The following is an 18,494-nucleotide window of genomic DNA, read 5'->3' on the forward strand; positions in this document are numbered from 1 at the left end:
GAAAAATTCCCCATGGTATAGTGTGGTCTCGCCTATTGATCTTACCAGCATGTGTTCATCAACCAGCTCCACCAAATGCAGATTGTCTGGTGATCTGCCTCATTGCTATTTATCGGATCCTGCTGTGCCATACTTGACTCCCAGCTTTGCCAACAGAACAACAGTGACACAAAATAAGAATGACTTGGTTGGTTGGAAAGCATTTTTGAAAACCCTGAGGCCATAAAAGTCAAATACAAGAATAAATATGTTCCATGTTGAATAGACAACTGAGGCTATTCGACATTCTGGTTAACGTCGAACACATAGCTGGCAGTTCTGGTTCAAAGTAAATCTCGTGATTTCTTTCACAAACTGACGAGAGTATCACTTTGCTGCCAGGATGTTATAATAATTTTCACAATGTTATTGGAATTTATTGTAAAGTAGAATAATAGTGGTGCCTGTTTCTATCGGTCTATGTGTTTGTGTGTGTGTGTGACTTAATTGAATTAAATTGAATCAAGTCTGAAGGTTTTGATGTTACAGAATATGAGGTAGGTTTGAAATGTTAAGTAGCTAAACATAGGGGCAAAGGGAGAATGTGCATCTTTAAATAACCGGATAAGATTGATTTCAAAGGAGGGGTGAAATGTTTCACCTAGCCCAGACAAGTTAAGAACCAGTGTGTTTATATTTCCCAAAAGATTACTGGTAAAATTGGTACTTTGCTGGATTTTATTATTAGAGAGGTGAAGTCCAAAGACATAGTTAAACAATGGGAATTTGCATTCAAAGGGAAAATATGTATAATGGAGCGAAAGTTGTGTGTAAAGGTAGGCATTCTAAGATCTTAAACAAATGTAAAGAACCTCCAGCATCTACGGCTCAAGCTGCTGTCTACAAAGAATTGAAGTTAAGGAAACTCACTTTGAATTGGATTGTTCAGAGCATTGTGTTCCTTTGCCTGGGTCTTTTAAAATCTATGTATCACACTGTTCCTTAACGAAAGTGTGACTGGGAGTTAGATTAACCAGGCGATTTAGAAGTTACCATAGCACTGATTTGTAGATCTATGTGTGTACTTAAAGTCAGTTCTTCTATTAATAAAGGTTTAATTTAATTTTTTAAGAAACCTATACGACTCGGTCTTATTACTACTGAATTAAAGGCATGCATCTCGAAATTTATACATATTGCAAAACAGTTGTGGCAGTTGTTTCAAATTTCCCCTTGGGATTTGAACAGCTCAGCATTTACCATCGGCTGTGCCATACTATTTACAGTTTTATATTTTCATGTCTCAAAAAACGTAATCCTCGTAAGTTTCCTGGGGGTAAATATTAACAGCAATATTATCAATACTTTACTTTCATTGATTAACTGTTCCTAATTTTAACGGGCGATAGTGGAATTTTGGAAAGAGTTTATGTTTCAAATTCAAATATAATTGTTTACTTTCCATTCAAAATAATGTAACTAGATAAAGGAGAATATGTATCAGGGTTTAATCCGCAGCTTCTTCTTGTACAATTTTGTGTTGCTATCCTGGAGATTTTTAAACTTTTACCTCACATTTGTTTTTGAAAATCCCCCTCTCCTTGGCGATGTATTACTGTCAAATACCAATGTAAACGAAGAAATACTTACGTACCAATTGCTTCTCAAATCAGTAACGTTCAGGAAATTTTGAACAAGACGTATCACTAATTTATTAAGCATATAGCGCATGTACTGACATTGAAATTTTCATCTTAAGGCAGCACTTACAATTGAAACTGTAATTGAAAAAATTAATTTACAGATTGGAGTTTTCCTTCTTCAAAGCTTTTTTTTTGCCAGGATACGCTGGGAGTTAAGAAAAGCTCTCAGGTCCATTCGAATTGTATTGATTAGAGGGCTAAAGTATTAATAAGAATTCCTCTTTTAGCAAAGTTCAGACTTATTAGTTGATTGACAAGCCAAAGTGTCAAGTTCTGCATATATGTGAGGAAAGATTGACAGAGTACTCTACAATGGAAATCTGGAATGTACATGGCATGATCAGGACTTAGGACAGCAACCCATTCGTCGGTTCATTGATAAATCTATTTTACAACTCTCTGCATTTATTATGGCACAACCATATCGGTCGTCCCAATGTCGGCGAATCAACATCAGGATCATCACGTTCATGTAAATTATTATCAAGCACCATGAATAAAATGTAACTCAATGAAATTCATCGAGACACGGACACGCAATAGGGTCTTTAAGCAAACCTCCAGGTATTTATGACTAAAGGTTTCCAAAGCAAATGGAGAAGGCGTAAAAATGGCAACGTGCAAGACAAAAACCAAAACAAAGCCAAAACCTATTTAAATCTATTAAATAAGGCAACTGACTCTAAAGAATGATCTAAGTTGCCATTCACTGCATAGAAAATTATTTACTGTTGCACTGCAACAAATTGTCCCCTGAAAGTTTTCTACTTGATGATTACTAACTCGATTGGAAGCAACTTTCGATTTCCAATAACACAATCTGCTTCAAATAATGTAAAAGCTTAATTGACAAATACAGGAGAATGTGAAACAAACGCTTGGTGAATAACTCAAGTGGTGGTAGCCCTCACGATTCCTTCTTAAATTATTGAACGTCATCATATTTTCTACCGAATTCAGCATCGCAAAAAGTAAATTAATCTAAAAAGGATAACAGACAGACATCGTGAACTGATAATACTCAAGGTAGCCACCAAAATAATGAATGCGGTTTTCTGTGAAACTCTTTGTGAATCTGCAGTATTGCCAATTGGTTTATTGTCAATCCATATAATCCTTCTCAATATCCATTCAACATACGAAGATACAAACATACGAGGTTGGAACATGAGTAGGTCATTCAGCCCTTTGAGTCTGTTCGCCATTCAGTAAGATCTGTAATCTCCCGCCTACCCCGATGACCGTTTACCGCCTTGTTTATCGAGAATCTATCTACCTCTGATTTGAAAGCATTCAAAGACTCTGATTACACTGTATTTTGAGGAAGGGAGTTCCAAAGACTCACCACCCTCTTGAGACAAAATAATTTATTGTCACTTCAGTATAATTTCTAATGTACACAACAAATTTCAGATTCTCTCACAAACAGATACGTTCTCTCTGCATCCAGCCTGGCAAGATGCCTCAAGAGGTTATTTGTTTAAATTGAAAGTTGCCTCTGACCCTTCTAAACTCCAGTGGATAATTACCTAGCCTGTCAAATCTTTTCTCATAAGGCAACCCGCGCATTCCTGGCATTGATTCAGCAAACCTTCCATGAACTGCTTAGAATATAAGTACATCCTTTTTTAAATGTGAAGTACAATACTATACACAATACTCATGATCTGGCCTCACCAGTGCCCTGTACAGCTGAAAGATAACCTCCCTACATTTGTATGCAGTTCCCCTCGATGAAACACCATGACAGTTGATGTAACAAGACTTGCCTTTCACAGAACCATGTTGACTCTGCCTATATGCCTTGATTTTTTCTAAGCGTTCCAACATAACATCTTTAATAGTAGCTTCCAACATTTTCCAATGACTGATGATAAGCTAGTTCGCTTCTAGTTTCCTCCTTTCTGTCGCCCTCCCTTTTAAAATAAAGGAGTTACATTTGCTATTTCCCACTCTAATGGCACCTTCCCCGAATTCAGGTAATTTTGGGAAATTAAAACTAACGCATCATCTATCTCATTAGCCTCTTCCTTTACTATCCTAGGATGATGTCCATCAGGACCCAGGGACTTGTTAGCCTGCCGTTCTAACAATTTGCGAGGTACGACAGGACTGGTGATTGTAACTTTCCTGAGTTCATCCCTCCCTTCCCAATTCCAGATTGACATCTGCTTCTGTGTTTCTCACTTGTCGGTGCAGACTCGATGGGTCGAAGGGCCTCTTCTGCACTGTGTGGTTCTGTGATTCTGTGATTCTGGTGTGTTACTTGTACCTGCTATAGTGAAGTCCGATGAAAAATACCTGTCCAGTACACCTGCCATCTCTTTATTTTCCATTATAATTTCCCAGACTCACTTTCTATGAGACCAATGCTCACTTCGTTAACTCTTTTATTATTTAAGTACCCAGTACTCCTACTTTCTGTCTTTGCGTTTCTAGTTAGCTTTCTCTCATACTCTAATGTTTCCTTCGTTATGTGTCCTTTTCTCACTCTTTGTTATTGTTTATATTCTGTCCAATTTTCTGACCTGCCACCAATCTTTGCGCAATTATATGCCTTTTTCAAAACTTTGATACTGCCTAACATTTTTAGTCAGCCACAGAATGTTTGTCAGCCCCTTGGAATTAATCTTTCTCGATGGATTGCATCTGTTCTGTGTATTCTGAAACACCCCTTTAAATGTCTACCATTGCATATTTATTGAGCTATCCCTTAACCTCATTTGCCAGTTCACTTTATATACCTCTGCATTCATTTTCACATATTTGTCCTTATTCATGTTTAAAATACTACTTTCGGACCCACTCTTCTCTCCCTCAAACTGAATGTATAATTCAATCATATTATAATTGCTGCTACATAGGGATGGCTTCACTATGAAGTCATCAAGTAATCCTATCTCATTGCCCAATACCAGATCCATTCTAGCCTGCTCCCTGGCTAGTTCTAGAACATGCTGTTCCACGAAACTATCCTGAAAGCATTCTATGAACTTCTCATTTAGACTATCCTTTCCCAACTGATTTTTCCAGTCTATATATAGATGAAAATCCCGATGATTATGACCATACCTTTATGACAAGCTTCCATAATCTTCGACCTTTTTTACTTCATGTAGTTATAATCAAATGGCCTGTACACTGCTCCCAAACGTGACTTCTTGCCTTTATAATTTTTCATCTCAAACCACACCAAGTCTGCATCCTGGCTTCCTGAACTGATGTCATTCCTCTGTATCCTGCTAACATAATCATTAATCAGCAGAGGCACCCCACCACCTTTGCCTAGCTTTCTGTCCTTCTGAAAAGTCACGTATCCTTAAATACTCAGGGCCCAATCTATGTCAGCCTGTAGTCATGTATCCGTAATAATTATCAGGTTGCACTTATTAATTTCTATTTGCACCATCAGTTCACTTGGTTTGTTTCAAATGCTCCGTGCATTCACATAGAGAGACTTTATTTTTGTACTTTTATTATTTTTGTAACATTTAGCCCTGCCAGCTGTTCTAATCTTAGATTTATTCTCTGTATACCTTCCAGTCACATTATGTTAATCGTTTCCCATGTTGATGCCTTTCCCTTTTGTCTGGCCGCTACTCTTTGCTTTACGACATCATCCCAAATTTGATCCATTGGCCCCAATAATCTGTTTAAAACCCGATCTATTTCCCGAGTTATGCAGCTTGCAGGAGCACCAGTCCCAGCACGGTTTAGGTGAAGGCCAGATCCTATTTTCCCCAATACAGGTCCAGAAACCACTTCTCCCACACCAGTTTTTGAGTCATGCATTCATTTCTCTAATCTTGTTTGCACTACGCCAAATTTCCCGTGATTCAGATAATGACCCAGAGATTATCACCTTTGAGGTACTGATTTTCAATTTAGTACCTAGTTCCTCATACTCTGTATGCAGTACATATTCCTTAGTTCTGCTAATGCCATTGGGACCTACCCAATCACGACAACTGGATCCTTCCCCTTCCACTGCAATTTCCTCTCCAGCCCTGAGCAGATATCCCCAATTCTGGCACCAGAAAGGCAACACAGCCTTCTGGGCTCTCGCCCTTTGCAGCAGGGAACAGTGTCAACCCCCCTTAGTATAATGACCCCTACTATCACTGCATTCACTTGTCGCTCCCCACGCTTGAATAGCTTCCTGTCCCACGGTGCCATGGTTAGTTTGCTTCAGCCATCGCTCAGTCGGCAGAGGATTGAAATTGGTTCGACTGGGAGAGCAAAATTGCATTTATTGTTGATTCCAATAAAACCCGCGAAAAACGTGAGATTAATGTCACGTAAATTAGGAGCATAGGACTGAAGTGCAAACAAAACATCAATAAAAGGTTCTGTAAAGAACTGAAAAGGGAGTGCAGCCTACAACACACTACATACACGTGGTTCATGGACGTTACAAGACCGCAAAAAGGGCAGGTGTCTTGGGAGTCCATGAATCGACACATCCTGCTGTTGTTTGGAACTGTTGCATGCAACACCCTCCACCCCAGGTCCCTGATGGAAAGCGGGAGGACACCTCCGTAGAGGGACCCCAACGGGGGCTTCCACCACTGGACAGCAACATGGCACGTGAGGGCGTGTCTGGGCGGCGGGTGAGGGCGAGGAAGTGGAGGGTGTGCAGCAGCACTCCCATACAGGAAACTCCTCCGTAGCATGATAAAGTACACAGAGGGCATTTCTGCGAGGCAGCTCAGGCTGCGGGGCACCGTCCTCCGAGGGAGGGTTTGGGGCTTGGGGCCAGTGTGGAGTTCCGTCTGGACAGGGGAACACTCAGACGGAAGACCACCGTGCACCTGTGCCACCTCGTGACCCAGCATGATAACGGGTCTGAGCATGACTGTCCTGAGGTCTTGAATGGCATTAGCTGTGGAGCTGGATGCCCAGAGACATGTGACTCACCAACTCCTGTAGAAGTATCCAGCCCATTCCTCCACCACCCAGCACCACCCCAAGACTGGTCACCCCGGCAGCCACAGTTCTCCTCTCCTCCAGCCACTGAAAAGGCTGAAGTTGCGGATTGCTGAGCAGCAGCTCTCTGATGATAGCCGCTATTCCTGACGGTGGAGGGCAATGTCGTGAGCCAACCATGTTACAGACTTTGATCAGGTCCTGATAAAAGATGGGCACCGCCTGCAAGGAGCCACGAAGGCCCCTCAGGTCTATAAACAGGAGCTGCACATCATAATTCAGGCGGTGCACCTGGTGGAAGAAATACATCGCCAGGGCACACCATCTCGGAGGGGGGTCGACGAAAAAGTGTCGCTACAGGGCCTGAAGGTGGAAGGTCGCCACCTGGGTGCATAGGCACACCAGCATCTGACCGCCCTTCCCAAGTGGGAGACTCAGAACCTCAGCAGCAATCCAGTGCAGCCTATTGTTCCAGAAGTAGTCGATGTGCATTCTCTGGATTTTTGTAACAACATCCAGGGGTGGGGTCAAAGTGACCAACCGGTACCACAACTTGGCGGCAATCAGCTTGTTTATGACCAGAGCTCAACCCTGCAGAAAATTATTTTAGCCGCACGAACCACGATGTAACGATTATTTAGTTCAGGAGCAGTCACTTATCTGGCAGTTATGTTCTAGGTTTCGCATCTAAACGCACACATACATGTCTGTCATAATTGTTCTGATGATCGCTTATGGCCACAGAGTGCAACAACTCTCAGATGTAGCGGTATGCTCTGGTTGGAAGGTACCAGTGAGAATTAACATATATATTTTGCATGGAGTTCATTTTAATGAAATACCTCCGCACTAAAACCATTCTATTGTTGGATTGTTGTGTGGTTGCAAATCATGTTAGCCTGATTACCAGCATTTGAATTTATTTTATCCCCCTCTGCATCGCAAGCTGAGGAAGAGACGATGTGTGGCAGCGTCTCAGACAGACCTATCTTACAAATTTATATCGTCACATTCATGTAAATCGCTGTCCGTATAATATTCCAGCTTGTTCAGTGAACTGTTTGAATGGAAATCTATAAATGAAATGTATTATAATCTTAAAATACAAATGTTATTTAGATTGAAATGTCGCATATACATGAAGGTTAAAGGTAATTACCTGGGCCTGTGCCAAGCGCCTGAACATCAATCTCTTCATGAACAGGGTGAGGAAATCCAATTGTAGAATATTGTCTATTTCTGTTGCTTGCAGTACCAAGAACGGGAGATTATGAATGAGCAAGCGTCAGGGGCTTTATATGTACATTTTCCCTTTCTCATTTCCACCTCTTCTTCCTGCTTCCTTACAACTATCGGTTATTGGAATTCTCACTCCCCCCTCCCTGAAGAGCGCTACACGCTCAAATACTCTGTGGGCGCAATCTTGCTCAATATTTTGCCTGCGAGGGAAGAACTCTTGCTGCTAGAACAATGATTGAAACAAGCAACAGGACCAATGATTCCTATGAAGACTCTCCTCAATTTAGGGCTCGAGTTTCTCTGGAGGGATCAATGACTGTGATCCGCGATGGTCCCATTGTCCACATCAAAACCACGATCCTGGCACGTCCAACGTAGCCAACTTTTTTTGTCAATATGTTATCGTTTTGCCAATCAGGTGTATTAATGTCTGGAAGCTCCATGGTCTTACTTCGAGGAATTCAAGGCGGCTCATTCTCGATGGGGCACATGAACAGGCGCTTCTTTCAGCTGCTCTTGAAATTCCAAAGCAGGGGCTTTATCATATTATGGACCTTCCTCATTTTCCATGCAAAGCATCGGAAATTAACATTTTCCAGGCCCTAAGGAGAAATAAATCATCCCTTTCATGTTATAGAGAATCAGGGCTCGATCTGGATTCCAGATTCATTGATTTTCGGAAGCGAGAGTTCAATGATTTGATTGATTCTCCCACAAGGTCGATCTGCGCAGCATCATTTATGCTCAGCTACATTTTTCTGGGTATATTGTCAGCCCATTGCAAAACCATTAACACTCAGGGGAAAATCAGAAAATCATAGAAAGCAAAGAACTTTTGTGATTAGAAGAAGGTGCTCCTGTTCCTCGCGTGTGTCGGCCGAATACCAGCTATACTGCCTTTTTGTCATCATGCGATGTGGGCATTGCTGACTAGGTCAGCATTTATTGTCCATCACTAATTGCCCTCCAGGAGATGCTGGTGAGCTGAATTTTTGATCTTCTGCAGTCCATGCGGTGTAGGTACTCCCACAGTGCTGTTGGGGGGGGGGGGGGTTCAATGATGTTGACCAGGCGACAGTGAAGGAATGGTGATATGTTTCCAAGTCTGGATGGTGAGTTGTTGGAGGGGAATGCCCAGGTAGTGGTACTCTCATCTGTCTGCTGCTGTTATGTCCTTCCAGATGGCGGTCGTGGGTTTGAAAAGTGCTGTCTAAGGAGCCTCGGTGAATTACTGAAGTACATCCAGTAGATGGTCCACACTGCTGCTACTGTGTGTCTGTGGTGGAGGAAGTGAACGTTTATGAATGAAGTGGCAATCAAATGGATTGCTTTGTCCTGGATGGTGTCATGCTTCTTGAGTGTTGATGGAGTTGCACTCATCCAGTCAAGTGGAGAGTATCCCAACACACTCCTGACTTGTGACTTGTAGATGGGGGGCAGGCTGCTGGGAGTCAGGTGGTAAGTATCTCGTTGCAGGATCCCTAGGCTCTGACCTACTCCTGTAAACACAGTATTTAAATGGCTTGTCTAGTTGAGTTTCTAGCTAATGGTAACTCTTAGATGATAGTGGGGGATTCAGCGATGGAAATATTATTGAAAGTCAAGGGGGGTGGGGGGGTCTTCGAGAGAGGTGGGGCGGTGGTTAGATTCTCTCTTGTTGGAGATGGTCACTGTCTGGCAAATGTGTGGTGCGAATATTACTGTCAGGAGGACGCACTATCTCACTTAAAATGTTTGGTACTAATGGTCCAAGAAGTGAGGTAATGGGTATATAGCAAATACCTACTTAGGAATAATATAAAATGACGAGCAAAGGCAAAATTGGGGCCATGTACCATGATCTTTATTAATATTCTTAACAATAGTTACCGACCTCTTCTAAAGCTGTTCCCAATTCTCTTTTCTTCGTACCTCCCTCATTGCATACTTTCATTGGATTCAGTTCTGAAAAAAAAATCCATCCAGTACAGTGCGTTCAACGCCGCAAGAGTCTGCACGGGAGCATTATAAAACTAAGTATGACAGGGGACCAATTAACGAGATATTAGGTCATATGACCAATGATGAAGGCAAGGAGGTGTAGACAGGGAATGACAGGTTTTGGGCAGAGATTTGGATGGGCCAAGTTTACGGAGGGTAGACACGTTGAAACATCAATGAAACATACGAAGAGAAATGAGTTCCATTTGTAGTTATTACCTGAACAAATGTGTCCAACATCCTACCGGTGACCACAGTTATGTTCACCCAATGGTGAAGATGGACATTGCCATAACAGTGAATCGCGTAAACGGCAGTTCACATCATCAAGCCAGATCTGTCCAAAACACCTTCCAAATGTGACAACGCGATCCACAGATCGAGCCGGTCCGCAGCTGAGCTACTTTCAAACCACTTCTGCATTGTCCATTTCAAATGAATCGGCACGAACAGTCCCCCAGGTCACATGATAGAAAACCTCAACTCTACCCTGGCAGGGACTCGGTCCATTCTGCGGCCATACAGCCCTGTGCTCTGTAAAACAAAGAGTGAAGTTTAATCTCTTCAATCCCAGTAAAAGTAGAAGCAAAAGAGTATAATGATTATAACTTAATGAAGCCACTTCTCACCGAACACCCAAAAGGCCAATTGTTTCAAAGGAAGTAATTTTGAAGATACTCGGCCGACTCTTTCAGATTTATTGTACAATGTGCTGTAGTTTGAGTAGACCAAAGGTGTTTCCTATTGGGTATCGAAAGCAGCAGGGTATAAAGTGTCAAATTCAATGATTACCATGGCTAATAATGAAATACCTTATAGAAGACCGAGAGTTGGCAAACGGGGGACATTTTCGGGATTGCAACCTGTAATTAGTGGAGTGCCACAGGGATCAGTGCTGGGGACGCAATTATTTGCGAAATATATTGATGATTTGGATGAAGGAAATGAATGTAATATCGCCATGTTTGCGAATGACATATAATTAGGTGGGCTGGCAAGTAGTGAGAAAGACACAAAGTGTCTGCAGAGGGATATGGACAGGTTAATTGAGAGGGCAAAAACATGGCAGCTCGAACATGATATGGGAAGTTGTGAGGTTACGCACTTTGGCAGGAAGAATAGAGGAGCAGAATATTATTTAAATGGACAAAGACTGAAGAAACCTGTAGCACGGAGGGAATTGGAGGCCCTCGTCCATGAATTCCAAAAAGCTAGCAAACAAGTTCGGCAGGTGATCTCATTGAAAAGTAGAGCGGACTCGATAGGCCAAATTACCTACTTCTGCGCCTAAGCCTTAGGCCCTACGGTCTTATGGAAAGGGTGGGCAGACTGGAGTTTAGATAAGCGGCAGTTGATTTGATTGAACTATGCAAGATCCTGAACGACCTTGATAGGGTGGAGCCCGAAAGGATGTTTCCTCTTGTGGGTCAGTCCAGTGTTTTAAAATTAGGGGTCGTCCTTTCAGGATAGGGATGAGGAGAAATATTTTCTCTCAGGAGCTGTGCGACTTTGGAACTCTCTGCCTCAGAAGGTGGTGGAGGCGGAGCATTTACTATTTTTAAGGCAGAGGTGGATAGATTCTTGTTAGGCAAGAGCATCAGAGGTTATCGGTGTTAGATAGCAATGTGGAAATCGAAGCACAAGATCTGCCAAGACCCTATTGAATGGCGGAACAGGGTCCAAGAGCCGAATGGCCTTCCCCTGTTCCTATTTCGTACGTTCTTATGTTCTTGTGTATCGTATAACTCGAGAAATCTTACATGCAAATAAATAATGATACAATTATGAGAATAATTTACACTTGTCAAGGAATGAATCACCTACCGGAACAAATGACCCTAGCATCACTTTTGTTTGTGCACCGATGTTGCCCCCAGGACTGAACAGGTCAGTCTCTCAAAAACACCTGCTTACCAACACATTCGTCGACATCTTTCCATATTGAGCAATTTCCCTCTCCAAACAATGCGCCCCTTGGCATGGATATCGCGGCCCCAACACCCAGTTGGCTGCGCACGACAGCTGCACCCTGTAAATGCCGGCAGGTATCGCAAACTGTTCTCCAGGCGTCACCCAGTCGTGTCCCCAATCTTCCTGGAAATTTTACCATCAACTAGTTGAGGCCCTCTTTGTCATTTGTACACAATGATCATTATTGAGCAGTTTTATAATTCGTTGGGAAAACTTATGCAGGTTTAACTTTAAAGTGCACGCAAATTGAATCGTTCAAACAAGGAAGGCTTTATATTTGCGCAAGGCTTGAGTGGGGAGCGTTACAATGTGTGAGTTAGTGCGACTCAAAGAAGTCTCACGGACCAATGAAATCGTTGTAATAACACTGCATTGCAGCGTCACCGAGAAGGGGAAGGATTTACGGGGTAACAACTGCTTAGGGCACTCGATGAGAGCTAAGATTAAATTCAATCGTAGGGGATGACGTAGGCCGGCGGGTGAAACGCGGTGCAGAAGTGGCAACAAGGAGGAATTTGCACTAACTTTGAATGGAGTTGGGGACACTTGGACATTTATTGTTCTGATCGTGTTATTGGCCGGAAATAGCAAAACCTATTAGAATCCGAGGGGATACAGTGTAAGAAATGTTACGCACCACCATTATTCTGATTGGGCCACCATAAATGGAATGGTATTCATATGATTGAAGGGGAACATTAACTTTGGTTCCCACCGCAGATGCTCCCTGGCTTGCTGAGCATTTCCAGGATTCTTTATTTTTATTTCAGATATTCGGCATTGGAATATTTTGTTTTCTTATTTTTCAAAATTAGCAGTTCGAAAAAAACACGGCTTCCGCAGATGTTAGGCCGTGGTCCTTCGAAAGTGTTCGAAAAAAATCATTACCCCCCAAAAAAATAGCTGTATACACGGGCACATTGCAGGGACAAGAAAGGAGATGATTGGGTAAATCACCAGTCAATTATGCCTTGGAGACAGCACGGCTGTAAATGCAATAATTGGGATATAGTTTACGCGCATAATAAGCATTATGTAGCTATCCTATATTTGGAATGTTTTGCTGAAGATTTTTTTTTTATTTTGTAACCATCGTCCACTCACTGCAAGTTAGCGAAGGTGCAGAAAAATATCAATTCGTATTGTGTAACTATTTTCCACTCACTTCATGTTGCTGGAAGATTAAGCCTGCTGAAATCTGCACTCTCTGCTGTTGCTTATGAGTAACTTAAGATACATTAGTCCCCCATAGCCTGGGCTGTCACGGCAGTGGGGCCATTCATTCCGTTTTACTTCTAACCAGGTGAAGGCTGCCCCCTAGTTCCTGTTCCTGATCAAACGACAGCAAGTTCAAAAACGGACTAATTAATTAAGAAAGCGTTTAATGTATATTTTAAAATTGTTAGCACTCTTTATGTTATGTTTCTGAATCTATAGCCGTCAAGGTGAGTTGAATAACTTTCAGCAGCTAAAAATCAATATGTTCACTGCTTTGGAATGGCGTAGTGTCACCTTCATCCATTTTCCAAAATAATACAGACAGGAAAGTTACCTGAACAAACAATACCAAGCGCTTCCTCTTTTCTAATACATTTCGTTGAGCCAGACGTTTCATCTCATATTTCCGGGGGGCCGTCCTCTGTGCCTTTGCACCGAGGTTCAGTGTTAAGAATAGGCCAATAGCCAACGCCAAACTGAGAATTCCCTGAAGCCGATAGAGCGTAGCGACAACCCAGGCATTTACAGAAATTATGAGCTCCGTTCATATCCCACATAAAACCACAGAGCGTACAGCACGAACGGAAGAACTGACCTCAACTCTCCCAGCAGAAGGAATACTTCCATCCTTAAACATCGTAGATTACCTATCTGTTGTGCAATAAAATGTAGTTTCAGATTATTCACTTTAGCTACAATACACCGGTTAAAAAGTAAATACAGCGAACAGCCTGTTCAAACTCATCAACACAACAGACTTTACGTCAATCGTTCAATCCTTCCTCTTGCAAAGTGCATCATGTTACCAAGTGCATTTACATCACAAGAAGATAGCTCTAGAAATACGGCGCAAAAAACAAGAATGATCGATATGCACGTGACACGCAGAGCGCAAAGACTTAACATTGGGACTAAAAACAGACCAGGCAGGCCATAGGAAATTAGTGCAATACACATGGAACATATACAACAGAGGCAGAAAGAACAAACTTTGGAAGTATGGATCGGAGTAAGAAGTACACCTTAATGATTAAATTTCAAATGCTTTGGAGGAGCATAAGGGGCAGCACACATCGTCAAGGCCGCAATAAATCAGGCAGAATGTTTACTTTAGAATAAGAAATCAACAGGATTATGCCCTACTTGGAGCACCGTGCATGGTCACTATGATAGACCTTGCTGAAGTTTTCATCCTCGGTTTAATCAGCGCTATATGCCCCTCGATTACTAATCCCCAAATTACCAAGGCATCACCGTCCCCCTGCACCACCAGCATCGCACCCCTCCACACCCCCCCCCCCGCTCCCCCGCCCCCTCCACTGATTGAAAGAAAAACGAGCATGCTCTATCTGCCTCCACATCTCTTTATGCGTGGAAAAGAAACAACTTGATCCTGATGTCACGCAACTTAGAGCATGAATGTAAACCAAGTATCCTAAATTCCTGAACACCATAGTGTCTCAAGCCTACTTTTTCGTCCACTCTCCCGCTCTGTGCGCCTGCTGAGGGCTGATTGTGGAAGATTGCACCATCCTGGCCTCAACGGAACCTGGCTGCGGGGAAATTGATCCTTTCCCCTTCATGAAATTTACTGCCTGTGCATATCTTCCACCATTGACTTGGTCAAGACCACCACAGTGGCACTCTGGTAAGTATCTCCAAATAAAAAATGCAAAAAACTGCGGATGCTGGAAATCCAAAACAAAAATAAAAATACCTGGAAAAACTCAGCAGGTCTGGCAGCAACTGCGGAGAGGAGCACAGTTAACGTTTTGAGTCCGTATGACTCTTCAACAGAACTAAGCAAAAATAGAAAAGAGGTGAAATATAACCAGCTTCTATTTCACCTCTTTTCTATTTTTATTTAGTTCTGTTGAAAAGTCATACGGACTCGAAACGTTAACTGTGTTCCTCTCCGCAGATGCTGCCAGACCTGCTGAGTTTTTCCAGGTATTTTTAACTCCAAATATTATCACGATCTGATCCCTCACGTTGAAAAGCCTCCAGCCCCTGTATATCAACTTGTTGTCTTTAGGAACTGAAGCTGAGAAAACTCTCAATGAATTCTATTGTTTTTGCCTGGCTCTGTTGAAAACCAGTTTTTTTTTACTGTTGCTTTAATGGGCGTGTAACTGAGAACCACGTTAATTAGTGGTTTTAGGAGTTAACATTGCAGTAATTTGTATTCCTATGTATGGTGCTTGAAACGTTTTTTTAAAATAAATATTTAATCTAGTTTTCTGAAAAAGAACTCTGAGGTCGTGGTAGTCTTATTGCTTCTCAATTCAGGGCATGAATCGCAAAATAAATTACAAATTGCAACACAAGAGACAAGGGAAGAGGTATCAGGGGCCATGGCAGTAATTTTCTCTGGCCTCCCTGGCCAAAGGTGAGGTGCCAGAGGACTTGAGTACTGCTAACATTATCCCGTTATTAAAAAAAGGGGGAAGGGGCAGACCAGGCAATTACAGGCCAGTCAGTCTAACCGCAGTGGTGGAGAAGTTACTGGAAAGAATTCTGAGGGACAAAATATATCTGCACTTATAGAGCCATTGATTAAGCAGGGACAGTCAGCATGCATTTGTTAAGGGAAGGCTTTGTTTGGCAAACTTGGTCCATATTTTTAACGAAGTAGCCAGGATTATTGCTGAGGGTAATGCATTTGATCTGGTCTACATGTGTTTTCGGATAAGATCCCGCATGGCAGGCTGGTTGAGAAAGCAGGGGCACATGGGATTCATTGCAAAGTAGCACTTTGAACCCAAAATTGGCTGAGAGGCAGGAAGCGGACTGTGATGGTAGAGGGATGTTTCTGTGAATGGAAGTGTTTGCCAGTGGGGTTCCGCAGACCTTGCTTGTCTGTGGTGTACATAAGTGATTTGGACATTAATGTAAGGGTATGATCAAAATGTTCGTGGATAACACGAAAACGGTTAGGGTGGTAAATAGACAGGAGGGCAGCCGTAAACTGCAGAGGGATATCAATAGGCTGGTTAGGTGGGCAGAGCAGTGGCAATTGGATTTCAACCCGGAGAAGTGCGAGGTGATGCACTTGGGGAGGACTAGGAAGGCAATGGATTATGTTATGGATTGTAGGACCCTGGAAAGTACTGAAGATCAGAGGGGCACTGTTATGCATGTTCACAGGTCCCTGAATGTAGCAGGACAGGTAGATAAGGTGGATAAGAAGGCATATGGGATACTTGCCTTTATTTGATGAGCTATAGAATATAAGTGCATGGAGGTTATGCTGGAACTGTATAAAACGATGGCTAGGGCACGACTGGAGTACTGTGTGCATTTCTAGTCACCACATTATATGAAAAACGTGATTCCACTGGAGAGGGTGCAGAGGAGATTTACGAGGATATTGGCTAGGCTGGAGAGTCTGAGCCATGACTAAAGATTCGAAAGGCTGGGGTTGCTTTCCTTGGAACAGCGAAGGTTGAGAGGTGACATGAAAGAGGTGAATAAGATTATGAGGGGCTTAGGTAGGGTGGATAGGATGGCACATTTTCCATAAGCAGAGGCGTCAATACCAGAGGCATGGATTTACCGTAAGAAGTGGAAGGCTAAGAGGGGGGTTGTGGAGAATTTGTTTTTCACCCAGAGGGTGGTGGGAGTCTGGAGCTCATTCACTGAAAGGGTGGTTTAGTCAATAACTCTCGTAACATTAAAGAAGCATTTTAATACTCATTGCATTGCCTTAACCACCAGCGCTATGGGCCAAGGGCTGGAAGATGGGATTAGTTTCGTCAGACCTTTCTTGACCAGCAAGGTGGGCTGAATGGCCTCCTTTTGTACTGTAAACGTCTATGAGTCTAACAGTTGTGATCGCGTGATCAGGTTTCCGTCGTGAATTGGATTCGCCTGCCACGCATCATCTGCCACGTCATAGCAAGGAGACTTCCAACTTCCCTCCCCCCACCCCCCCGCACCTTAAACCAGCTTATATTTCACCCCTTTCCTAACTATACTCAGTTCTGCTGAAGGGTCATGACGACTCGAAACGTCAACTCTTTTCTTCTCCGCCGATGCTGCCAGACCTGCTGAGTTTTTCCAGGTAATTCGGTCTCACTGTAACTTTGTCTTTCACACGAGGGTGTCCATTCTCCACATTTGAAGTACTTGCCTGCACTCCCACTCGGATGCTTTCAACAAGGTCCCGCCCCCAGAGTTCAATCTCAGCTCTCTATCATCTTGTACACTGAAGTTTCACCTTTCAAGTATACTTTCAGATTTTCGGCACACCAAACAGAATACCGTTTTTTCAAAGGTCTTCCGTGGTAAGGAGTCACCAACCTTGGCTGCACCTTTGAATCTTCAGAGCTTCGCTTAAGCCCACTTCACTTAAGTTTGCTCCCCGCTGCTCTCTCTAACTCAGAGCTTACTTCTCTGATCCTTTCCTCAACCTTACTTAGCATGATCTGTTTCTGATCCTTGTCTTTTACCTGCCTAAAACTTTCTTCTGGGACCACTTCCTGTCCCAACCGTAGGTTACAAGACTCTGAATTTGATTCAAACTAAAGCTAAGTATCGGAGTTTTTCAACACAAATTTATTAGAGTTCTTTGGGGACGTTACAAGCAACGTGGATAAAGGGGGAACATTAGATATGGTGTACTTCGATTTCGGGAAGGCAATGAATTTGGATGATGAGGCCGAAAGTGTGGCTGCTAAATTTGCTGATGAAACAAAGATAGCTCGCACAGGACGTTTTGAGGAGGACATAAGGAGGCTGAAAAATGATGTAGGTAGGTTAAGTGAGTGTGCAAAAAAAATGACAGATGGAGTGCAATGTGGGAAGAAGTCAACTTGTCCAATTTGGCAGGAAGATAAATAAAACAGCATTATTTAATTGGAGAGGGATTGCAGATCCCTGACGCACAGAGCTATCTGGGTGTCCTGGTAATGAAAACATAAAGGTTATTTTGCAGGTAGAGCAAGTGATTCAGAAAGCGAAAGGAATGTTGTTGTTTATTGCAACGGGAATGGATTATAACATTAGGGGTGTTTGTTTACAGTTACAAAGAATGTTGGTTAGAACATATCTATGTATTGTTTTGGAGCCCTTATTTAAGTGGGGTGGGGGAGGTGGGGTGGTGGGGGGCATAATTGTGTTAGAAGCAGTTTAGAGAAGGATCATTGACTGATTCCAGGCAAGGGGAGTTTGCCCTATGAGGAAAGGCTGGACAGGTTGGGTCTGTATCCTTTAGAGCTTAAAAGAATGAAAGGTGACCATATTGAAACACTGGTGGGACTTGACAGGATGCACATTGAAATATGCTTGCCCTAATGATAAAGACTAAATTTCGGGGACAACGATTAAAAATAACGGATCTCCCAATTAAGACGGGGAATGAGGAGAATTAATTTTACTGTCATAGGGTCGTGAGAAATAGTTCCCAGAGATTGGTGAAGGCAGGGTCATTAAGTGTGCTGAAAGCTGAATTAGGTGGATTCCGGATTGACAAGAAAA

At 42.7% G+C, this 18,494-nt stretch overlaps 1 protein-coding gene across 1 annotated transcript in view; it reads right to left on the reverse strand.

Annotated features, from left to right (window-relative positions):
- LOC144694113 (scavenger receptor cysteine-rich type 1 protein M130-like) overlaps nt 1-18,494 on the reverse strand; it is a 123,967-nt gene that overhangs the window by 65,645 nt on the left and 39,828 nt on the right. The window contains exon 11 of the mRNA XM_078564471.1: nt 10,240-10,361. Coding sequence (XP_078420597.1) covers nt 10,240-10,361 — 122 coding nt within the window. The remainder of the gene's footprint in view (nt 1-10,239; nt 10,362-18,494) is intronic.

Source organism: Cetorhinus maximus, chromosome 19 (assembly GCF_964194155.1).
Source record: "Cetorhinus maximus chromosome 19, sCetMax3.hap1.1, whole genome shotgun sequence".
NCBI classification, from domain to species: Eukaryota; Metazoa; Chordata; class Chondrichthyes; order Lamniformes; family Cetorhinidae; genus Cetorhinus; species Cetorhinus maximus.